This window comes from Zootoca vivipara, chromosome 8 (assembly GCF_965207765.1).
Source record: "Zootoca vivipara chromosome 8, rZooViv2.hap1.1, whole genome shotgun sequence".
NCBI classification, from domain to species: Eukaryota; Metazoa; Chordata; class Lepidosauria; order Squamata; family Lacertidae; genus Zootoca; species Zootoca vivipara.
The window spans coordinates 86,723,041-86,747,527 of NC_142591.1; the positions used below are offsets into that span (position 1 = coordinate 86,723,041).

General features: G+C 52.9%; 1 protein-coding gene across 2 annotated transcripts in view; it reads left to right on the forward strand.

The window, feature by feature from the left end:
• Nucleotides 1-23,319, forward strand: part of PPP1R16A (protein phosphatase 1 regulatory subunit 16A) — a 43,582-nt gene extending 20,263 nt beyond the window's left edge. For both annotated transcript variants that reach the window (XM_035124626.3, XM_035124625.3), the window contains exons 3-11: nucleotides 8,779-8,849; nucleotides 10,460-10,605; nucleotides 12,595-12,698; nucleotides 13,208-13,332; nucleotides 15,160-15,285; nucleotides 16,592-16,667; nucleotides 18,582-18,711; nucleotides 19,517-19,676; nucleotides 21,239-23,319. In XM_035124626.3, the coding sequence (XP_034980517.3) occupies nucleotides 8,779-8,849; nucleotides 10,460-10,605; nucleotides 12,595-12,698; nucleotides 13,208-13,332; nucleotides 15,160-15,285; nucleotides 16,592-16,667; nucleotides 18,582-18,711; nucleotides 19,517-19,676; nucleotides 21,239-21,619 (1,319 nt within the window). In that variant the 3' untranslated portion in view covers nucleotides 21,620-23,319. The remainder of the gene's footprint in view (nucleotides 1-8,778; nucleotides 8,850-10,459; nucleotides 10,606-12,594; nucleotides 12,699-13,207; nucleotides 13,333-15,159; nucleotides 15,286-16,591; nucleotides 16,668-18,581; nucleotides 18,712-19,516; nucleotides 19,677-21,238) is intronic.
• The last annotated feature ends 1,168 nt before the right edge of the window (nucleotides 23,320-24,487 follow it).

Genomic DNA, 24,487 nt, shown 5'->3' on the forward strand with positions numbered 1-24,487 from the left:
CTGTTCTGCCTTAGCTGTAATAACTCCTGCAAGGGAGCTGTGTGCTTGACCTTCTGTGCAGCCGAGGAGGAAGTCATGCTCCCTTGCGGTCCTGAAGCAACAGTGGGGTGGCCCCAGGGGCCCCACAGTGAGGGGCAGAGGCTCCTAAAGGCTGAAGCCCACTTGATGCTTTGCCTGCCTGCTGATGGCTGAGCGTTGAGGGCTCCAGTTAGGAACACACAAAGCATTCGCCTGGCATAACTCCAGAGAGGGAGGCTGCAGAGCCTTAATGGAGCAGGCTTGAGGGGAGAACCCCTGTGCCAGGGAAGGAAAATGCCCCCACAGGTGGGAATATTGGCAGTATGGGAACACAGGCGGTATGGGAGTTCCGTAACTAAATCATCATAGCAAGAACAGGACATGCAGGAGAAATTGCAACCGATGATTCGCACTTCAAAATGACCTTAACAGATTAGAGAACTGGGCCAAAGCAAACAAGATGAATTTTAACAAGGAGAAATGTAAAGTACAGTACTACACTTGGGCAAAAAAAAATGAAAGGCACAAATACAGGATGGGAGACACCTGGCTTGAGAGCAGTACATGTGAAAAGGATCTAGGAGTCTTGGTAGACCACAAACTTGACATGAGTCAACAGTGTGATGCAGCAGCTAAAAAAGCCAATGCAATTCTGGGCTACACCAATAGGAGTATAGCATCTAGATCAAGGGAAGTAATAGTACCACTGTATTCTGCTCTGGTCAGACCTCACCTGGAGTACTGTGTCCAGTTCTGGGCACCACAGTTCAAGAAGGATACTGACAAGCTGGAACGTGTCCAGAAGAGGGCAACCAAAATGGTCAAAGGCTTGGAAACAATGCCTTATGAGGAATGGCTTAGGGAGCTGGGTATGTTTAGCCTGGAGAAGAGAAGGTTAAGGGGTGATATGATAACCATGTTCAAATATATTAAAGGATGTCATACAGAGGAGGGAGAAAGGTTGTTTTCTGCTTCTCCAGAGAAGCGGACACGGAGCAATGGATGCAAGCTACAAGAAAGAAAATTCCACCTAAACATTAGGAAGAACTTCCTGACAGTAAGAGCTGTTCGACAGTGGAATTTGCTGCCAAGAAGTGTGGTGGAGTCTCCTTCTTTGGAGGTCTTTAAGCAGAGGCTTGACAAGCATATGTCAAGAATGCTTTGATGGTGTTTCCTGCTTGGCAGGGGGTTGGACTGGATGGCCCTTGTGGTCTCTTCCAGCTCTATGATTCTATGATAATGCGTGACTTTCAAAACGCAAGAGGCAGAAAGTCAAACCACGACCCTGTCTTACAGTAGGAAAGACAGCTGCATTCGATCTAAACTGCAGTCAGTGAAGCTGCATCTTCAGGAACCATAGTAGTCCATGTGGAATACATTTGCTATGAGTGATGTCTCTTGTTATGTCTTCAGAGTGTGGGCTTCCTGGCTGTCTAGTAGTGCCAGATATAGGGTGGGGGAAAGAGCGGGCAGTTCAGTTGTGCCATCGTAGAGTTGGGGCAGACCTTATGGACCATCTAGCGCATCCCCCTCCCCACCCTTAGGGTAGCATGAAATCTAGAGCATCATCATTCCCAAGAGATGGCTTGTCCTGCCTCTGCTTGACGACCCTCAGCCAGGGAGAGCCCACCACGCTAGGCAATTGGTTGCCTTTCTGAAATGTTCTCTTCCCATGAAGAAGCCTGTCCTCATGTGTTCACCCGAAACAGATCTAGTCCTGCTTGGCCAGCAAGAACAATGGGATCCTTCATACCCTCACTGCTGCAAACTCTCACAACGTTGAGTCGCAAATCCACAGCGTTAAAAATTATTTAGCGAAACAATATCTTTAAACAGATAAAGGATGCCTTAAAACATCACAACTACAGCATTACAAGATATTGAGATGAAGCATTGCAAGTGAAAGTCGAATGCGAAAATGCAACTAAAGTCCATGTTGAAAAGCGGCCTGATTAGGAACAAAACAAAACACCCTCTTAAATGCCTGAAAGGAAATCACATGTTACAAAACTCATTAGCGGCTGAGCAAAACTGCTGGATTTAGAGGCTGCACCCTCCACCTCTCTCCACACTCTTGTTTCACAAAGAGTTTCCCTTGCCTGCCGCCCCCCCCCTCCCCGGGCCCCCACATACCAGTCTCTCTCAGCCATTCCCATCAGCCACCCCCAGAACGCAGTTAATCCCCAGCCCAACCACTTGCCGCAAAGGGAACGTCTCGTCCGTGAAGAATCCCTGGCAGCATTAAGCATTGTTTACAGCCAACTCATTTCCCCACTTCTGTCTCTGAAGCAAGAAGCCAACTCAGGATGCATCTTAAGCATCCCTTCCTTGTCACCTGCCCAGGTAGGGCCTGACTCTGTACCAGTACAGTCTCATAGACTGGTATTAAGTGACGTTGCAACACAGAGGAACCTTACAGACCAGATTCCCTCTCTGAGTAGTGAGAAAAAATTCAGTGCCAGTTATCATCCAATAATGGACCACTCACTTTCTCCTACTGGATAATAATCCAATTATATGAACATAAAGGGGTGTGTGTGTGCCTTTAGCCTCACGGGGACACAGGTGGCACTGTGGTTAAACCACTGAGCCTAGAGCTTGCTGATCAGAAGGTCGGCGGTTCGAATCCCTGTGACGGGGTGAGCTCCCGTTGCTTGGTCCCAGCTCCTGCCAACCTAGCAGTTCGAAAGCACGTCAAAAATGCAAGTAGATAAATAGGAACCGCTACAGCGGGAAGGTAAACAGCGTTTCCATGTGCTGCTCTGGTTTGCCAGAAGCGGCTTTGTCATGCTGGCCACAAGACCTGGAAGCTATATGCCGGCTCCCTCGGCCAATAATGCGAGATGAGCGTGCAACCCCAGAGTCGGTCACGACTGGACCTAATGGTCAGGGGTCCCTTTACTTTTACCTTTTAAAGGGGTGGGTGTGTGCCTTTAGCCTCACGGTGACCCCGAAGGGGTGACACCCACCCCAACTGACCTGCTTCTCTGCAGTGGCCCTTATGTAGTCTGGGCATGTGTGATTTAGCTGAGATTCCTACATTGCAGGGGTTTGGACTAGATGGCCCTTGGGACCCTCCCAGCTCTGCTGTTCTTAGTCATACCTAAGGGAAGTGGGATGATTCTGGAAGGAGGCCCAGGACACACTCTGAAGGCACCCGAGACAGCAAGCCGAGCTTTCCTTTGGTGCCCTTGAGATGCAATTGATAAAGAGGAATTGGACTGGTGGGGTTTTCATGCTGCGTGGCTGCTGAGTCCATATAACCCCTCCCTTGCGCCATCTCGTGCTCTCATTGCTGCTTCAATGCCCCTCTTGCCACTCTGTGTTTGAGCCACTCCACCCTTTCTACCACTGATCACCCTCCTGGGTAGGAGGCTGACTCAGTATTGACTGCATCCCCTTGGTGCATAAACAGGGGCAGTTCCTGCTGCCTCCATAGGTGTTTCCCCTCTGCCTCAGGGTTTCTGGCGAGTTTCTGTCGGCAGGGAGAGGTTCCTGGCTGGAAGACAGCAGGTGTTTTCATAAGGGGCTGGGGCTGGAAAACACACCCCCTCACCCTTGGACCGCATCCAGCTCCTAGGTGTGCACAAAGGCTTGTGGTTTGGCTTCAGCCCTCTCTCTGGGGACCTTTTTGCCTTGAGGAAGCCGCCTGCCACCCAAGACTAGCTTCCTTCTCGCTGGCCTTGATTTCCTGGATCTCTGGCTCACTTGGGTTTGTCAGGCCTTGGCTCTTGAGCCTCCGAGGTGCACAGGAAATGTGGAACTAATTGCTGCTGGATATTGGAAGGGACAGTGGCCTTTAAATAATGCATCCGGGGTTTGGAGAACAGACATGGTTGCCGTTGCTGACCCTCGGACATCGCTAGCCTTGGTTCCGTTGCAGTGCTTGGGACTCCTGGGTGACCTTGTTGAGAGGGACACTTCCAGAGCCAGCTCCAGGAGTGAGGTGCTGAGGTGGTGGCGGGGAGCACTGGTTTGGCTGTAGCTTCAGACAGGTAGACTCCTGAAGGAGTCCGTCCCACTGGCGGACAGCTCTTGCCATCAGAAAATTAGTCCTGTCGTTGAGTCGGAATCTCCTTTCCTGTAACTTGAATGGATTGGTTTGAATCCAAGCTTGCTCCATTTCCCATGTGACAGCCCTTCAGATATCGGAAGGTGGCTATCATATGGAAAACAGGATATAGATTGAAACTATTACTACTACTACTACTATAAACTTAAAAATACTGGGAGGAGACAAGTCACAGCAGAGATAAAATCAAGGGACTAGTTAAAAAAAAAGAATTAGTATCCAATGATGTGCTTGCTTGCTTCTGTCACAATATGCTTTGGGTTGCACTCCCAGGCTGGCAAGAAGGAAGCTTCTTGCGTTGAACATCTTGAGCTCTGAGGTTTATGAGTTTTTTATTATATTTGCACCCTACCTTTCTTCTTGGGCTCCTTGATCACTGCAGATGGTGACAGCAGTCACGAAATTAAAAGACGCCTGCTTCTTGGGAGAAAAGCAATGACAAACCTAGACAGCATCTTAAAAAGTAGAGACATCACCTTGCCGACAAAGGTCCGCATAGTTAAAGCTATGGTTTTCCCAGTAGTGATGTATGGAAGTGAGAGCTGGACCATAAAGAAGGCTGATCGCCGAAGAATTGATGCTTTTGAATTATGGTGCTGGAGGAGACTCTTGAGAGTCCCATAGACTGCAAGAAGATTAAACCTATCCATTCTGAAGGAAATCAGCCCTGAGTGCTCCCTGGAAGGACAGATCGTGAAGCTGAGGCTCCAATACTTTGGCTACCTCATGAGAAGAGAAGAATCCTTGGAAAAGACCCTGATGTTGGGAAAGATTGAGGGCACTAGGAGAAGGGGATGTCAGAGGACAAGATGGTTGGACAGTGTTCTCGAAGCTACGAACATGAGTTTGACCAAACTGCGGGAGGCAGTGCAAGACAGGAGTGCCTGGCGTGCTATGGTCCATGGGGTCACGAAGAGTCAGACACGACTAAACGACTAAACAACAACCTTTCTTCCAAGGAGCTTAAGGGCCCTATGTAGTTCTCATTTTATCCCCACACCAACCCTGTGAGGTAGGTTAGGCTGAGAGAGGCTGTGCGTGGTCCCCAGTGCCACACAGTGAGCTTCATGCCAAGTGGGGATTTCAGCAAGTCTGTCCTAGTCCAGCGCTCTAACCCCTGTGTCATACTTGGGGCTCCTGCAAGATTAGATAACTCCTTTGGGTCTCCCCTGGCCCAAAGAGGGATGCCGGTGTTCCTGTCCCTGTTGCCCTAATCCATTTATTGGCTGTGATCTGTGATCTGGGAAAGCAGAAGGGTGTGTGTGTGTTGCGGCATTTGCTGGGTATGAAACCACACACCCCGTTTGCCCAGAGTCACATGGCGGATCCTGCTTTGGTGACTCTGGAGTTAAGTGAGATTTCTTAGGGAGACCACAAAGAATTGTGTCTGCGCCCTTCGGCTCTTGACCTGCCTCTCCCAAAAGCATTTGCAGCTCACGTACTCCAGGGTTTGCGGTGGTTAGCGCGAGAGATTCTTCTTCTTTTTGCTAAAACACACACCCACACCCACACCCACACCCACACCCACCCTCTTGGGTTTTAGGTCTTTAGATTTTTTTAATTGCATCTGACTGTTTAATTTAAGCGACCAGCCAACAGTTGCAATGTTGAGGTCACACAGCGCAGATTATTGTTCCATCCTGCAGGGCAACACAGACAAAATCGTTCCTCTTTCAATAGCAATCAAAGCCCCGGTGGGGGAGTCACGAGGCAGCCACACCGCTCCTTCCTGGCCATGCTGTGACCCTCCTGACGTGAGCAAGGTCCTGCCTGGGGTCACAGTGGGGCAGGCTCTCCGGAGGAACGCTGCAGCCTGCCTGCCTGCCTGCCTGTGGCAAGTAAGACCTCCGTTGGGGCTGGGGGAGGTCAGAGGCCCCCAAAGGCTCTCAGTAGCCTGCCTTGTTCCAGACACTTGCTTGAGGAAACCCCCCCCCCCCATAACACTAGAACTTGTGAAAGGGCAACCAAAATGGTCAAAGGCCTGGAAACGATGCCTTATGAGGAATGGCTTAGGGAGCTGGGTATGTTTAGCCTGGAGAAGAGAAGGTTAAGGGGTGATATGATAGCCATGTTCAAATATATGAAAGGATGTCATATGGAGGAGGGAGAAAGGTTGTTTTCTGCTGCTCCAGAGAAGCGGACACGGAGCAATGGATTCAAACTACAAGAAAGAGGATTCCACCTAAACATTAGGAATAACTTCCTGACAGTAAGAGCTGTTCGACAGTGGAATTTGCTGCCAAGGAGTGTGGTGGAGTCTCCTTCTTTGGAGGTCTTTAAGCAGAGGCTTGACAGGCATATGTCAAGAATGCTTTGATGGTGTTTCCTGCTTGGCAGGGGGTTGGACTGGATGGCCCTTGTAGTCTCTTCCAACTCTATGATTCTATGATTCTATGACTATCATAAACTTTGTATACCAGTGAAAAGATTACAATTAGCTGTGATCTATCCAGGGTTTGTGTGTTTGTATGGCTTTATCTCATTTGCAAAGCTGTCGTGACACTAGCCATATACAAAATGTAATTAGAATAATACGTAACACAAATGATAAAACATGGTGGCAAATTTGGAGTTTGATAAAATATATATCTATCTCTGCATTGTTTTTTTTTTGGGGGGGGGGGTTTGGACCAGATGATCCTTGGCGCCTCTTCCAACTCTACAATTCTACGATTCTATGGTATTATATAGCATACCGAGTCTACCCCTTTTAATAAATAACAATAATATTTTTGAATCCCTTTTCAAAGGCAGCTCTGAAAGTATGGAAAGATGTGGGCACCCTACATCAACTCCTTCGATCTCTCCATGGAAAGCTTTCATACTGCATGCTCTTTTTTATACGACAGGGAGAGATCGTGTTATTCAAAAAAGGAGACAGAAAGGTCTTGATTACCATATGCTAATTTATTTGGAAATGCTTCACCTGCTCCTCTCCTCAGATCCTACACTTTCCCAGCCTGCTGTGGGCAGGCAGAGGACATGCCCAGCCTCACCCGGGTGGCTCTCTAGGGAGCCAAGGGGTGGCTGGGCTGCTGCCGTGCATTGCTGCTGCCAGGATGTAACCCTGCCCCGTGTCAGCCTGTGCTGGAGAAGGAGGAGCATGGTTCATTCCCCCCCCCCCCGGGCTGTCCACTCCCTCACTCCTGGCAAAGGGGCTGGTTTTGTTTTGGTCAAGGTGAGGGCTTACCGTATTAAGTTCCTTAGTGATATGCATCTTAAGCCTGTTGTGTTGCTGAGACCCGGGCTAAACGCCTGTCCTTGCCCAGGCTCCACCCCAGCTGGAGGCTCCAGTTTCAGCCAGGGCAAAGGATGTGGCTGCTCTCTTGGAGCCAACTATAAACAGTTGACCACTTGCGGTGTCAAGGGGGCCTGGGTTACAAACCTGGGCCAGGCCAGGCCAGGCCAAGGTGTTAACCTACTTGTCCAACCTGGCTGACTTGAGTAGCCTGCCTGCTTCACCTCGGCTGCTCCTGGGACTGTCGATGCGCTTCGGTGCCAGAGGTGTTTCTGGTCACTACTGCTCTCTCTTGGTTACGTCATGTGGGAATGCGATTCCTCCCAGGGAAGAGCCTTAAAGGACTTAGCAGCCCTTGATCAAAACTGCAACCAATAGATTGCCCAGTGTGTGGCTTGTAATTTGTTCGGCTGAAAGCTCACTCGATGGCACCCTCCGGATCACTGCCTCCATGTGCCACACTGCGCAGGGAGAGAACCGCCAGATTCCAGATGCTGGGAGCTGGGGTACGTGGGTGATAAAACTATGGAGAGAAACTGGGAGAGGGTCTTGCTGGGAGGCTTGCCTGCCTGCCTCTTTTTGTGGCAAATATAATTTTTATTTCGTCTTAGAGTGCACATAGAACAGAGAGAACAGCTACGTAAGTGGGTGAAATTTTAAAGAGGAGAAGGAAAACTATAAAATATGCACATGGAATGAGTACAGTTGCACAGGGGTTAAAATACCAAAACTCCAAGTAAATAATGTTAGCGTTATCAAGCACAGTTCCGGATTTGACAAGCAGGTGATGAGGGTTTCCTTGAAAATGATGGTTCCGCCCAGGGCCATCTTAAGCGCCCCTGGCGCCGTGGAGCGACGGATCCCTCCGGGGCCCCCCCTGCCCCGTTTCACAGCGTGGTGGGCGGGCGGGCGGGCGCAGCGCGGCTGCCACAGGCGCTGCGCGGCAGGTGGGCAGGCACAGCAGGGGGGTCTGAGTTTTAGCACACATGAAAAACTTAAAACAAATCCCTATTTCCTGATGAATAGCCTTTGGACTATAATGTAACTTAAATTGAAAACTATCTTTAGAAAGATTTTTCCACCAAAAGCATTTTATTTTGAAAATTCAATTTAAATTAAAAAAAATCTGATGTAAATTTTAAAAACCTGATTTTATAAAATAAAAAAAACCATTGATTTTTATCCACCCTGATCCCTTCCCAGCAGTGGAAGCCAGTTTTGTGCTACTCAAGAGAGGGCAGTCCATCTCATCCTGACTTGCAGCCACAATTTGTGCAAAACGATCAGTACATTCTCAAAACGATTGGGCTCCCAGAACCTGTGTGGCTTATACAGGGGGGAGACCTTGTTTCTCTTCCTATCCTTGCACCCTCTTGTTCCCTTTGACTCCCTGACCCAGTCTGGGCTCTCCCCTCCTGTTTGTCTAAAAAGGGTCTTTTGTTTCTTGCAGTTCGCCAGTTCCTCCAGAGTGGCCTCAGCCCCAATTTGTACAACGAAGATGGCCTCACTGCCTTGCACCAGGTGAGCCCAGGGCCTGCTTTCCAGGTTCTCCACCTGCCTCTCGTCATCGGTGCCAGCCAGCCACAGGGTATAAAGGGCCTGGCATGATCATAGGATCATGGCCTCTCTGCTCTGCTCATCCCACCGCTTGCTGCCCCCCCCCCGCCCGTTTGGCCAACACAGCAGCAGCCTCCAGTGCCAAATGGCCAAAGTAATTTCCTTCTGCTGATCCTTCGCATGCTGTGAACTCTTGTTGAAAAATGTGCCCCACTGAGCCTTTAATCCCAGCCCTCGCTTGCAAAATGAAGGCGGGGGGGGGGGGAAGTCGGACAGGGCAAGGTGGGAATTCCTTCTGTGCAGACGACAGGCGGTTGCCATCCCTTCTCCCCTCTTGGATAATGGATTTCCTAGGAGGAATTCTTTCGGCTGTTCGTGCTGTTCGTGTCCCTGCCTATATCCTCCCTTGGCTGCGGGGGCAGGGGCGAATAGGAAGCAGAAGCCCCTGTATCTCTCAGTTTGTGCTAGGTGGGAATCTGCTCCCTCCTCCACCCAAGAACAGAGCAAAGTCCTCCATGAATGATACGGAGCAATCTACTCTGAGGGGCGGTCCTTGCTTGTGGGGCGTCGAGACAGCTTCCCATCTCCTAAGCTTTCATTTATACCCTCTCTTTTTGCCCACCCTCTTTGAATTATAACCCCACCACCACCACCACCAAGAAATTAAACAGTTGCATTTTATAAACATAGAAATTGGAACTGCGTTAGTTCCCGCTTCCTGCTCAAAGAAGGAAAAGAGAGCAAGTTTTCAGACCCAAAGGATGCAAATTTGGGCCTCCCTGAAGTGTGTGGGCAATGCCTGGAGGTGGCGCTTGTGAGCAGGAGCGCCAGTGGTCAGAGGAGGGTCTGCCTGGCAGACGGGAGGTGGATGTATTCCCTCTTGGCTTTTTTGCATAATGCATACAGTTGCAAACTCAGTTTCCTTTAAGGCGCTGTTCTGGTATGGAGTCTTTCACACACCGGGTCCTTGAGCTTCCACCGCAGCATCTTCTCTGATCCTTGCCCTGATCAGAGAACCAAATCCTGCAGCTCCAGGCAGGCTCTCTCTGTGTGTGTCCCTGCAGGATGCTAATTGAGTTGTGGCTTGACAGACCAGGTGAATTCGTCATGAGGCTTAGCGGGTTTTATCCTGGCTGAGAGGCAGCCCTGGTCAAAAGCTCTTGTGCTCAGAATCGTAGAATTGGAAGGGACCCTGGTGGTCATCCAGTCCAGCCCCCTGCAATGCAGGAAACTCAACTAAAGCACCCCTGACAGATGGCCACCCACCCCTCTGCTTAAAGACCTCCAGCTCCCTCAGCTCAGGCTGTGTGTGCTGCATCCCATGGGGGAGCCCGTGAGGGGGATCCTAGATCTGTCCCTGTTGTGTGAAAGTGATGCCCTGTGGGGTGGGAAGGGCCAAGAAGGAGGGCTGAAGGAAGGGGGCGCTCTCCGTTGGGCAGAAGCCAGACTTCCTGAATTGCTGCTCCTGGAGGGGAGTGGGGTGTGTTTTGAGGGCAAGCGAAGCTCCCCAGCGAGAGCCCCTCTGCTCTGCCTTGGCCTAATGCCTCTTCTCCCCTTCTCCCCTTCCCCCCCAGTGCTGCATTGACGACTACAGGGACATTGTGCAGCTGCTGCTGGAAGCCGGGGCCGACGTCAACGCCTGCGACAGTGAGCTCTGGACCCCCCTGCATGCCGCCGCCACCTGCGGGCACCTGCACCTGGTGGAGCTGCTGATTGACAAGTAAGGGCCACGAAGGAGGACCCCCCCCCCCGGGCCAGGGGATGGGCCCCCGCTTGGGCATCTCTGCAGGGCCCCTGACAAAGGGGCCACGCTTTGAAACCTGAGCGGGGAGGCGTAGGAACCTGCCTGGTGTAGGGCTTCGGGGAGGGTCTCCTCGCGAGCCAGAGGCGCAGTGGGGCTTTGCTGAGGCAGCTCAACTTCCCCGCCTAACAACTGACACATGGGGGGACATGGCAGCCATCGCTTTAGCCTCAACTGAGCGGCCTCCAGAAAGTCCTGCTGTGCCTCTGGCTTGCGAGGAGACCCCATAGCATCTTTGGGCTATGGGGAGGGTCTGCTCGCAAGCAAGTGGGAAGTTGCAGGGGTCTCTTTCTCTTCTTTCTCCCCCGGGATGCCTCCCATCTCTAAGCTGTTAACAGGATCCGGGCATCCTTGCGACCCGCTGCACTCACTGTGGGAGGCAGCCTGCCCCCCCTCCCCACAGCATCATCACCAGGCTCCTCACCTCACCCAGAATTGAGGTCAGGTTCTTGGGCTGCGCTGCAAATGTTTTGGATCTCACTTGTAGGGCTGTAAATATTTAACAGGCATTGTTGGCAGAGCAAGTGTGTTACTGGCGTTGCTGGCTGCCTGCAGGGGGATCTCCTGTGAGCAAGACTTACGCCCCGCTAATGAGAGCGCTTTCTGCAGAAATCTGTAGCAGTCTTTTCCCATGGGCAAAAGGCCCTTTCGCCTTGTGGCAGAAGGTTCCCCAGCTTCTGTGCCTTGAGTTGCGGGTCTCCCTGCCTGGGGAGCGCCCCTGTATCCGTTGCCTCACGTAGACATGCTCCAGCCCTCGCTGCTGTGATGAAGAGAGACTTAAACAGGATAGGTAGAAATGGGGAAATGGCTTTGCTTCCTCAAAAACAACAGCTTGGAGCTGTTCGCTGGAATTGATGTGCAGGTTTATGACACATCAAAAGAAGCTTCCGTTTGCACAATATGCGATGAACCTATGGAACTCATGGCTGCAGGATTCTGTGGCTACCAGCCGAAGTGCTTTGAAAAAAGGAAGGTTAACAAAGGAAGATGCAGCCAGGGGAACTCAAGGCAGCAGCTAAGCCAATGCCCTGATATGCCAAAGTGCAACAGGATGTGGTCATCCTAGGTGGGCCATCGGCCTGATCCAGCAGGCCATTGCTGCTGCTTTATATTTTAAAGAAAAAACCTCAAAGCGGTTTATGACACATTAAAGCATCAAATAAAACAATACAGAATAAAAGACATTCAAGCTTCAAGGAAAATATTTCCGATCTTACTCTGAGTGACTTTTTACTTTCCCCGGTCGCCAGCCTGGCATCTAGATATCTCCATGCGGTCTCAATTGGACCCGAGCCTGTTGCAATACATGCCTGGGAAATTTCTAGCACTGAATAGCACAGGTCACTTTCAGCTTCTGGGGGAGCTGCCTCACTTTTTTTGGGGGGGGGAAGTAGGTAATGAATGAATTTTGGTGGTGACAAGAATGTAAAACAAGCCAGCACATTCTCTTATTTTAAAGTTCTTACATTATGCTGCTGCTGCTGCCTGCAGCTGGCCTTGCCCCTCCAGGTTCAAGCACCTCTCCTCTTCTTTGCTGCTCCCTTCTGACTCCAGGGTGGCCTTGAGGGGGGCTCAGCACCCCCTTCCTTGAGGCTGCAGGGCCCTTGCAGAAGGGAGAGGCAGGGTGCTGTGGGGGAGCAGGATCCCGTTTCAGCCACTCTCCCCAGCCGAGGGCAAGGAAGAAACCCAATCTGCAGCGCTCTCTGAAGAGGGCCCACAAAGCAGGTTTTCCTAGCGCGTTTGCTGCTGCTCCAGAACGGAAATAACTCCTTGTATCTGTTACACAACCAAGAGTTGGACCGTGCCATCGGCAGTGGCACTGGGCACGGCAGAGGGACGCTTGCTTGCTTGCCTGCCTGCCTGCCTGCCTGAACCGCTTCTCCACCCCTTATTCCTCTCCTCCTCCAGAGGCGCCAATCTGCTGGCCGTCAACTCGGATGGGAACATGCCGTATGACCTCTGCGAGGATGATGCCACGTTGGACTACCTTGAAACAGCCATGGCCGACCAAGGTGGGTCCTCTCCCCTCGGGCTATTTGTAAGCAGTAGGGAGAACTTTCTGACGGGTGCTCTCTCCTTCCTTGGAGGTTTCTCAGCAGAGGTTGAAGGGGGAAGGCATCTGTCATGGATGCTTTAGTTGCAGTTCCTGCATTGCGGGGGGTTGGGCTAGATGATCCTCAGGGTCCCTTCCAGCTCCACAATTCTATGGTTCTGCTCGGCCTCCACAGCTGGAGGAAGCAATGCCAGTTGCTGGAAACTGCAGTAGGGGAGAAAGGGATCTTGTGCTCAGCTTCTGCTTGCTGGTTTCTTGCAAGAACATGGGCCATGGGCCTGATCCAGCAGGCGCTTCTGGTGTTCTTAAGGAGCAGCTGGAGCCCTGGTGGAGGACGTGTCTCTAGGTAGGTCCTCGGTGCCTGCCGGAGAGGAACTGCCCTGCTTCCTCCTCCCAGTGCAGCGTCCCCTTGCCAGCCCCCCCGGGGGGTTGCTGCTTTCCATTCATCATCTTCCTCTCCATCCTTAGGTATAACTCAGGACACCATTGAGGAGGCCCGTTCCGCTGTGGAGCGTGCCATGGTGGACGACATCCGCCGGCTGGTGAAGGAAGGGGTGGACCTGAATACGCCACTGGACCACAGCGCCACCCTGGTGAGATGCGTGCGCAGGCCCTGGCTTTGAGGCGGGTGGTGGGAACGGAGACGTCTCACCCCCTCTTGCTCTAAGTCAGGGGTCCCCAAACTTACCTCGGCTTTGGGCCGGTGCCCGCAGCGCCGATCGCACAGTGGGCTGGAGGGCAGGGGAGCGCGCGCCCATACGTGTGTGCACACGCTGTTTCCGGCGCACTTCCGGGTTGTGTGCATGTGCATTGGCCTCCTCCGACCCGGAAGTGCACCAGAAATGACATGTATGCGCGCAAGCTATTTCCGGCGCTCCTCCAACCCGGAAGTGGGCAGCAGCGTCGTGCCAGTAAGAACGGGTGGTGGCAGTGGTTGTCGCGGGCTGAATAAAAGAGGCCTTTGGGCCGTATCCAGCCCGTGGGCCGTAGTCTGGGGATGTCAGCTCTAAGCGCTGGCATTTCCTTTTTCTCCACAAAGACCCTGGGCATGGCAATTTCTTTGAGCTTTCTTTCAAGGGAAGGATGGCAGAATATGTAAGTTTTAAGGCCACCTGAAGGGCACCCTCCCAGCCCGCATAATGCAGCCCAGTGAGTCTGCCTGATCTATTCTCTAGTCTTGGTGTTGACTCTGCACCGGCTGTTTCAAAGAAGAGGAAAACGGCTCCGGTGGTGTTCAGCTCCATGCCTGCCCTTCTGAAGCCAAGAAAGCCTTTCACTTATTTGCTTATTTCCTAAAATTTAGACACAACTTGATTGGTTTTGAAAAACAAAACACCTCAAAGTGGTTTGTGAAAAAGATAAGACAATATTACCAAAATTACCAATAAGAAAAATAAACAACAATAACATAAAACTCTCAAAAATTAAAAACAGCAGTAGACCAAAGAGCAGATTAAAACCCACACCAGCTTTCTGAGCATCTGAGACTTGTATGAACAAGAATGTTCTTAGCAGGTGCCGGAAAGGGAATCGCGAAGGCCCCTGCCTGGTGTCAATACGCAGGGAGTTCCAAAGTGTAAAAGATTGAGTTCTTACCAGTGTAGAGCAGCTACTACCCTGTTTCTCCAAAAATAAGACGTAGCCATAAAATAAGCCGTAGCAGGATTTTTAAGCATTCAATGAATATAAGCCATACCCCGAAACTAAGACATAGTGGTAGGCGCAGTAGCAATGCGGGCTGTGGCAGGAGGAGGAGGGGAAAATATAAGACATCCCCTGAAAATAAGCATAGCTGCCAAGTCTCCCGTTTTCCCTGGGAAATCCCCGTTTTTCCAGCTGTTCCTAGGTGAAAAAACGGATTTTTTTGTCCCCCCCCCCCCCCGGTTTATTCTGGCGCGACGGCCATTTTGGAACTGGGCGGAGCATGCTCAGAAGCAACTTTTGATGCTGCTCTGCCCAGTTCCAAAATGGCTGCAGTGCGACTTCTGGCGCGGCGGCCATTTTGGAACTGGGCAAAGCAGCATCAAAAGTCACTTCCGAGCATGCTCCGCCCAGTTCCAAAATGGCGGCAGCGCTACTTCCGGTCTGCTATTTCCGGCCCGGCCCCTTATTTCTCTGACAGCAACTTGGCAGGTATGGACAGTAAGCCATAGTGGGTTTTCTTTAAAAGCAAAAATAAATATAAGACGGTGTCTTATTTTCGGAGAAACACGGTACGTGTCGCCTGCAAATCCACCGTGAAATGGATTTGAGCATCTTTGTGGGTTTAAGGCAGCGGACAGGCGGCCTCACCCAGGTCTTCCTCAACTGAAGCCGCAGCTCAGGCTGAATTGGTGGGACGGGGATTCTGCGCACGCCTCCGCGTCCTCCCTCTGAGGGTCCTGCCTTGCCCTTTCCTCACTGCCCTCTCTGCCCCGCAGCTGCACATCGCCTCTGCCAACGGCTACCTGGAGGCAGCCGAGCTTCTGCTGGAGCACAAAGCCAGCATGAGCGCCAAGGACGACGACGGCTGGCAGCCCCTCCACGCGGCCGCTTGCTGGGGCCAGGTGAGAGTGCCACAGGACTCGGGAAGGGGGAAGGGGAGGCTGGTGGCCTTGCAGAAGCAGCCTTGGCATGGGGAGCAGCTGACTGTGGCAGACGCTCCTCCGGGGCAGGGTGCTGCCCCCCGGTGGCCAAGGCCGCTCTTTGCAGCCTTTTCCTGGCAGATCGCTGACTGTCGTAATCCCATTCATCTGAGTCCGTCTAGAGACCAGATGGTCCTGGTGATCCCCTGCTCAGTTCGATAAGCCAGGGATTTCCAAAGGCAGCTGGCGGCAATGCAAGCAATTAGCCAGCCGTTTTGGGTGTTGGCTGCCATGGGTATGGGAGCTCTGCAGGAGGAATTCTGGCGCTGTTTGCTAGAGCACCCCCAACCCTGGGGAAGCCATGGGCAGGTCCGGGGTCCGCAAGGCCAGTGCTCTGCAGAGAGAGGATGGGCGGAGCTGAACAGACCGCAGGAAAAGTTTTTCCCAGGGGTGAGGAAGGTTTTGCAGATAAGTTGACTCTTTCCCAGTGCCAGGAAACAGGAGAAGGTTGACATTTGGGAGAATGTTAGGGAAGACTCTTAAGGGCCCTGAGACTAATCTCAGCCATGGAATAGCAGCTCTGCTCTTCTGGAAGGGAGCGGGAAGCAGCCTCCCCCCCCCCCCCCCGGGCAGACTCTGAATGCATTTCTAAAGTAAGAACACAGGAAGCTGCCTTAGCCTGTTGACCCGTCTAACTCAGTATTGCTTTCACTGACTGGCCCTGCGCTCCCAAGGCTTCAGAGAGGGAGTCTGAATGTAGCTGAAATGTTGGAAGATAAAAGAAAGTCATTCTTCATGCAGCACCCAGTTAAACTCTGGAACTCCCTCCCACATGAGGCAGGGATGGCCCCAAAAGAGGATGAGGCCAATTCATGGAGGAGGAAGAGAGGACTGTCCGTGGCTCCTAGCCCTGATGCTTCTGAATCCCATTCCTGGAAACCCCAGGAGGGGAGAGTTGCCCTTGTGCTCAGATCCTGCTTGTGGGCTTCCCAATGGAGTATCTGCTTGGCTGCTGTGAGAACAGGATGCTGGACTAGATGGGCCGTTGGCCTGATCCAGCAGGCTCTCCTTATGTTCATAGGTGAGGCGGCATTCCTCTGACAGCCAGAGGTACCGATTACCCTCACCTTCCTGCCTTGCTGGTGAACTTCCTGGGAGCCCCTGGCTGGCCACGACCGGGGAGACAGAACGAGGGGGGCCTTGGAGCTGATCCCTGCAGCCTGGCGACTGTCTCACCCTGACACACGGCCTCCTTCCTTTGCTAAAACCTCTTCTCTCCTGCCGGCAGATTCACCTGGTGGAGCTGTTGGTGGCTCATGGAGCAGATCTCAACAGCAAGTCGGTGTTGGATGAGACCCCGCTTGGTGAGTAGCATCAGAACTGGGGCAGCTGCTTTGGCTTCCTGGGTCCAGGCCAGTTTTATTTCAGGGGCTGCTGACGCTGACGGCTGCGGTACGAATGGCGAATAGCTTTCAAGGCCAAGAGAACAAGTACTGTGCTTCTTTTTGCTACTCCACCCCTTCCCAGGGCAGGGTCTTCTCCTGCTTACTTGGGGCTGGGCAGTGGTGGTTGCACTCTGGGAAATCTCATTTCCCAGAATCTCATTGTACCTTATGCCTTCTCTCAGTGTGCCATTTGGGGGCAGGGCTGTAGCTCAGCAGCAGAGCCCTCTGCCTTGGGTGTCTACATGCAGGAGGTGCCATGTTCAGCCCCCAAGGGCATCTCCAAGTAGGACTGAGAGAGATGCCTGCCTGAAACCCTGGAGCAGCTGCTGCCAGTCCGTGTAGGCATTATTGAGCTAGATGGACCCATGGTCTGACTCAGAGCAAGGCAGTTTCCTAATCACATAGTACACAGGGTTTAAGTTCCAAGGGTTCTCTGTATACTCAGATATTGTGCATGCCCAAACCCTTGAATTGCCTTGCAGCTACTGGATGAGGCAGTTTGTGTGTGTGTGTGTGTGTGTGTGTGTGTGTGTGTGTGTGAGAGAGAGAGAGAGAGAGAGAGAGAGAGAACGCATACCAAGCACTCTCAGAGCTGATGTGCTGAGTGGGCCTTCCTGGCAAGTAAGGGAGAGCTTAAAAGCTCCTTTTGTGTGGGTCCACTTGGGTTACGCAGCTGCGAAAAGAGCTTTTAAGCTCTCTGCCTCTCTCTATGGGCAAGGCCCACTCAGGGCAATGGCACTGGAAGGCCAGGAATGCTCGCACGAGATATCGCGGGAACTGAGTGGGCCTTGCTCCTTCCACCCCAAACAGGGCAAAGGGCTTAAAAGCTCTTTCTGCACCCCAAGCGGAAACCCAGCAGAGAAATAATAATAATAAATATTTTTTTTATTTTATTTATACCCCGCCCTCCCCAGTCAAAACCAGACTCAGGGCGGCTAACACCGATAAAATTACAATAAAACATAAAAAAGCAATTAATTAAAATACAGATTAAAATACAATATTAACATTTTAAATGCAGCCTCATTTTAAGTAGTCCATGAATCCAAACCATTAGGGAGGAAAAACCCGGGTCAGACTAAGTCCAGCCCAAAGGCCAGGCAGAACAGCTCTGTCTTGCAGGCCCTACGAAAATATGACAAATCCCGCAGGGCCCTGGTCTCCTGAGCGTTCCACTAGGTCGGGGCCAGTACTGAGAAGACCCTGGTCCTGGTCGAGGCCAGCCTAACCACCTTGTGACTCGGGATCTCCAGTATGTTATTATTTGTGGACCTTAATGTCCTCTGAGGGGCATACCAGGAGAGGCGGTCCCGTAGGTACGAGGGTCCTAAGCCACATAGGGCTTTAAAGGTCAAAACCAGCACCTTAAACCTGATCCTGTACTCCACCGGGCGCCAGTGCAGCTGGTAAAGCACTGGATGAATGTGATCCCGCGGCCGGGACCCCATAAGGAGCCTCGCGGTGGCATTCTGCACCCGCTGGAGTTTCTTTCAGACTCTCTCCCTTGCTTAGATTTAACTTGTACAATTTCAACCAGCCCTTCTTCAATCGTGCTCATAAGCAGAATTTGGCACTTAAGGTCTCTGCTCTATTTTTTAATTTTATTTAAAGTCTCTAGTCCTTCTGACTAGAGGAAAATGTGAATGCGTGTGACAGTGTCTGTCTAGATCTCGGAAGGGAGGGCGGGCGCTGCTGAACTGGGCTTGCCGTGCTGTGTCCTTGCTGCTGGGCGGAGGCTCCAGGTTAGGCAAAGGTGATGGAGGGAAGAAGGGTCTGGTCAAGAGTGCCCCCCCCACCCCGGTTCCTGACTCTCGCCTTTCCTCTTCCTGCCAGACGTTTGTGCCGACGAGGAAGTGCGGGCCAAGCTCACGGAGCTGAAGCACAAGCACGACGCCATCATGAAGTCCCACGAGAAGCACAAGTCCCTGCTGCAGCGACGCACCTCCAGCGCCGGAAGCCGAGGGTAGGGCGTGCGGAGGGGGCTCAATGTGTGGGGCCAGAGTAGCCTGCCAGGCCCAGAAGGGCAGGGCAGGAGGAAGAGGAGAGATAGGATAGCTGTCTTCGGGTAGCTGAAGATGGAGGATCCAAAACAGGGGGCTCAAATGAGAAGAGAGGAGATTCCAAGTTTAGGAGGAACTTTCTGGCTGTGAGAGCTGTTTGACCGTGGAAGGTGTGGACTCCCCTTTAAGCAGAGGGTGGAGGGCCATTGGCCAGGGGTTCTTCAGCTGTGATTCCTGCACCAGACCCCCAGCGTCCCTTCTATGAATTTAGGAGTGGGGAGGTGGAGCAAAACCTCTCTGGAGGCTCTCTTAGGGAGCTGGGTATGTTTAGCTTGGAGAAGAGAAGGTTAAGGGGGGATATGATAGCCATGTTCAAATACATTAATTAAAGGATGTCATATAGAGGAGGGAGAAAGGTTGTTTTCTGCTGCTCCAGAGAAGCGGACACGGAGCAATGGATTCAAACTTCAAGAAAGAAGATTCCACCTAAACATTAGGAAGAACTTCCTGACAGTAAGAGCTGTTCGACAGTGGACTTTGCTGCCAAGGAGTGTGGTGGAGTCTCCTTCTTTGGAGGTCTTTTAAGCAGAGGCTTGACAGGCATATGTCAGGAATGCTTTGATGGCGTTTCCTGCTTGGCAGGGGGTTGGACTGGATGGCCCTCGTGGTCTCTTCCAACTCTATGATTCTATGATTCTTTGCTTTGAGGGGCTTGTGCAGAAGCGGTTCTCACTCCCTCCCCGCCCCTCTTTCCCTCTTCCTCTCCAGGAAAGTGGTGAGGCGAGTGAGCGTGACAGAGCGCAGCAACCTCTACCGCAAGGAGCACGAGAAGGAGGCCATCGTCTGGCAGCAGCAGGCCGAGCAGCGGGAGAGTGAAGGGGAGGACGAGGACAGGCAGACGGATGCTGAGCTCCAGCCACATGTCTTGGTGAGGGGGAGGGCTTACCCTGACCGGGGGCGGGGAGCTTAGCCCCTGCCCTTTTGGCTAGCCGGTCCGTATTTGCTCTCAACAGCCATGCTGCTCTGCTGGGACCCCTTGTAATGACACACCCCATTTCTTTGTCTCTTCCAACAACCCCCCACAATCAAAACAGCCTCAAAAAACGAAGCAGCTCTGCCTTCGAATCGGCTCCGGCTTTTGTTTCAGTTTAATTGGAGGCCTTATTTTTTAATTACATTTCTAACCCCACCTTTTTCTTCCAAGGAGCTTGCAGTGGTGTGTCTGATTCTCCTCCTCCCTATTTTATCCTCACAACAACCCTGCGGTGTAGGCTAGGCTTGAGAGGCTGGCCCAGGGTCACCATGTGAGCTTTGTGGCTAAGTGAGGATTCGAACCCAGGTCTCGCAGGTCGTAGTCTTGCACTCTAACCACCACACCACACAGGCGCTCACTGCCCTGAGCCTGGTTTGGCACTCCCCTGTGAAGAAAGGTTGCGGCACTTGGGAATTATGCATGGCACAGAGAAAGTGGAGAGGGAAGCTTTTTCTCGCCCTCTCGTAACCCCAAAACTCACGGACATCCAATGATGCTGGATGCTGGGAGATTCAGGACAGAGAAAAGAAAGTCCTTCACGCAGCACAGAATTAAACTGTGGAACTCCCTCCCACAGGAGGCAGGGGTGGCCACCAACCTGGATGGCTTTAAAAGAGGATGAGACAAATTCATGGAGGAGGAGAGGGTTGTTGATGGCTCTGCTCTGTCTTCACAGTCGGAGGCAGCAAGGCTCCCGAATCCCAGTTGCTGGAAATCACAGGAGGGGAGAGGGCTGCTCTTGAACTCGAATCCTGCTTGCTGGTTTCCCATTGGGGCATCTGGTTGGCCACAGAGAGAAGAGGATGCTGGACTAAATGGGCCCCCATTGGCCTGATCCATCAGTCCAGTTCTTTTAAAAATAATATTATTTTATTCTTTTTTGCATATAGAAAGTTACATTTGTTCCTCAACAATTATGTTCCGTCAAAGCAACACAACGAAACTAGTGACTTCCCGCTCGCCTGATGTCGATGTTTATAACCCAAATTACACACAATTTTGTTCTGTCTTATCTAATTTCATCCCAACATATTTCTTAATATGTTCTGCTATTTTCTTAGACTAAAAACCCCAGTGGGGTTTGAAGTGGGGTTTGGGGATATGGGGAATAACTTTTTATATAGGCTAGAAAGTGTTTTCTTTAAAAGATTCTAAATTTGTATCTTTCACCGGGGCCGTCAATTTTGCCATCTCTGCGTGTTCCTAGATTTGCACCAGCCATTCTTCCCTTGAGGGTGTCCTCTCCTCCTTCCATTTCCGAGCGTAGAAAACCCTTGCTTCTGCCGTCACACCCATAAATACCGTTGACGCTTCCTTTAGGCTTCTGCTGTCTAGCTGCCCCAGCAGGAAGGATTCTGGCCTCTTGGGAAAAGTCACTTAACATTTTTGGTGGTGGTGGGGAGGAGGTGCCCTGGCTTCTGCGTCCGGCTTCATCCTTCCTCTCTCTGTCCTGGCAGGATGCTGAGCCAGCAGTTGTGGAGCCGGGGGAGCAGGTGTCTGAGAGCAACGGCTCGGCCCACCCCAAGCACCTCTACTCCAAGCGCCTCGACCGCAGCGTCTCCTACCAGACGGCCACGCAGGACGAGTTGGCGGCCGGGCTCAGCAAGGAGAAGGCGCGGCACACCCTGGCCGACCTGAAGCGCCAGCGGGCCGCCGCCAAGCTGCAGAGGCCCCACGCGGAGGACTTTTCGCTGGGCCCCGGCGAGGCCCCGGTCCTGGACTCTGAGCACAACTCTGTGTATTTCACGGCAGCCAGCGGTGACCCCCCGCTCCTCAAACTGACCGCCCCGGTGGAAGAGACTCCGGTGGAGAAGAAGCGCTGCTGTCGGCTGATGTGAGCTCGGAGGGAGGCTCTTTTCTTCCTCCTCCTCCTCCTCCTCGGCACTCTTTGAACCAGGCCTTGCGCTCCTCCTGGCTGCGCCTGGTGGGTGCCTGGCGCCTCTGGAGCTCGGATGCAGCAGCCTTAAGCCAGCTGCTCCCCAAGGGCTCGTCTGCGGGAGAGGCAGCACCCTAGCGCGACGGAAAACCCGAGCTCCCCGTGGTCACCCGTGCAGAAATGTCACCTGCCAAACTACAGTTGCCTGCGCGTTGGTCTCTGGAACGCTGCAATGCATGCCAGGATGCGCAGTCCCAAGGGAATGGCTTCTCTGTGTTGGAAGGAGGCAGCTGTCGGGCAGCCTGAGTGCTCTTGTCAGCTCCGAAGGGAGAGTCCCTGTGCTGCTCTCCTGGCAGATCTTGGGGACGACGGACAAGGAGATTCTGCTGCACCTGCGTCCATTGCGCTGGCACCCAGGGCGCAAGTGGAGGCCAACGCCCCTGTCCTGGTGCTGCTCCAGCGGGTTGCTCTGCCTTTGCACAGGGAAGCGGCGGCAGGTTGTGGCTGCTTCAGAGTTGCCTGGAGGAGGCCATGTTTTCTGGGAAAGGGGGGCACATGGAGTGAGGGGACCTGTGCGCCTCTGCAGGATCCAGTTTGCTCGCAATTATGCTGAATGTTCTCTGCAGAGTTTTCTGTGTCTCTGAAACGAGCTGAAGCGGGTGCGTTGGGTGTTACAAGGGAGCTGGGGATTGTATTTGAGCTGCACCACTTGCCATCTCAGCGGGAAGGGGGGCAGGAGGGTGGAGGCGCACCAACCCTTCCCTCCAGACCCTCCCCATGTGTCCCTCCCTGTGTGTGGGGCGCCCCTTTCCCGCTCTGTCAGGCACCCCCACCATGCCCCTCTCCTCTTCCTCGGAGCCGATCTGTTGCAGAGAAGAAGTGCATTCTGGGAAGCCGTAGTTGGGAAAATGGGTTTCTCCTTGGGCAAAGCGGCCCTCAGGGGGCTCAGCTGCTGGAGAGTGTGGCCATTCCTGAGACTGGGGCAGTTGAGGGGGCACCTGTGCCTTGGCAGATGCGAGGAAGATAAGGGAAGCGGCTTCTCCCCATCACCCTTTGTTCGAGTCCAGCCCTGGGTGGGTCTGGCAGAGCGGGTGTCTGTGTGCGTCCTGGTCCCTCCGGCCTCTCACTGGCCCTCAAAGCCCCGACAATGGTGACCGCAAAGCGTACCCGGCTGCTTCCAACATGAATGACAGGGGAAGCAGCCGCTTATTTCCTGCCAGGCTGCAGCCGCCTTAGACGCAGCCCTGGCCTTCTGCCGCTGGAGCTGCTCTAGCTGCGGAACTGCAGACAGGCCTGCCTCTGCGGAGGGGGGCCGACTTGGGCAAAGCGCTCCTGTTTGGATCATGCCTGGCTGCCTTCGAAAGGCCGCAAACCTTGTGTCTCCCCCAACCCGATCAAGGATGTCTCTCTCTGTCTTTACCATGTGGCCTTCGCCAGCCTTTGCACTCCAGCCCCCATCAGCCCCCAGCTGGGCTGAAATCCAGGGGGCAACCAGCTGGCAAAGGCTGCTCCTCGTGGATTTTTCTATTACCTTTTGTATACTCTTTGTCTTAAAAAATTGACAGTGTTTTTCTTCTTCTTCTAATGACTTGTTTATATTTTTATTCCTGGTGTTCCCCCCCCCCCGCCTTTGATAAAGCAATAAATTCAGTGATCTCTCTCTTTGAGCATCCTCGTCAACCCACTGAGGGGGGGGGGCACAAGCTGGGGTGGGTGCTGGGAATCCGCCCCTCTACTGAGGACCAACTTAGGTGTTTTCTGCCTGCCTTCCTTCCCCTCTGCACATGCCCAGGAGAAAGCCGAATTCCTGCCAGGAGCTTGGCTGTGTTGCATCTCTCTTCCCCAACCCCAAAGGGAAAAAAAAAAAGAATTCTGAGAAAAAGAAAGAGGGAGAGGAGACTTTCCTCCCCACCTTCCCCCTTTTTCAAGTTCCTCCTAAAGGAAAGTGGAGAGATCCTTTGGGTCTTCCTTCCTCCTGGGGATCTGCCAGAGATGCTATGGTTGGGATTCCTGCATTGCAGGGAGTTGCACTAGGTCAGGGCAGTCCATGCGGCCCTTGGGCCTTTTGGGGGGCTCTCAGCAACATTTGATGCCCACCCCCAGCCTTCGTGCTGCCTTCCCAAAGCCAGGTAAGCGAGGTGCCGCGCTTTGGCAAGTAGGCACCAGGGCTCTGACAAGGTCCTAGAGCCCTCCTCCTCCTCCCTTCCCAAAGCCTAGCTGAGCTTTCCATGCCTTGGGAAGCGGGCGGGAGGGCTCCAAGACCCTGCCAGAGCCTTGTGCCTCCGTCCCAAAGCCTGGCACCTCACTTAGCTGGCTCTGGAAAGGCAGCAAGAGGGCTGGGGGGGCATCAAATTCAGGCCCCGCTCCCTGTCCCCATGCGCCAGGGCAGTGTGCAGCCCACAGGTTACGTGTCAAAGTACTTTAGCAACCCACTTGGTATGAAAAGTTGGACTAGATAACCCTTTGGGGGTGGGAGTCCCTTTTTTCAACTTTGCAATTCTGTGACCTGCCATGGGGGGAATCCTGCTTCCTCATCCCCCTGGAGGCCAGCAGGTGGGGCTGATGAGCTTCTCACTCCTCCTCTGTCTGGAGGAGGAGGAAGTCTCCCTCTGACTCCTGTCCAGCCCTGCAGTTTAGGCTGGGCGTTCCGCATTGCTGCCGTTGTGCCTAAGTTCCCACCAAGGAGTCGCACCTCCAGTTTGTCAGCCCAAACGAGGCCTCTCTTCCAGCAGAAAGAGGCCTCTGGTGCCCTGTGTTGCCGAGAGGAGCCCAAGATCTCCTAAGGGTTGAACCTGATTCTCACACTCTCACACCAGGGAGCTTGCTTTGG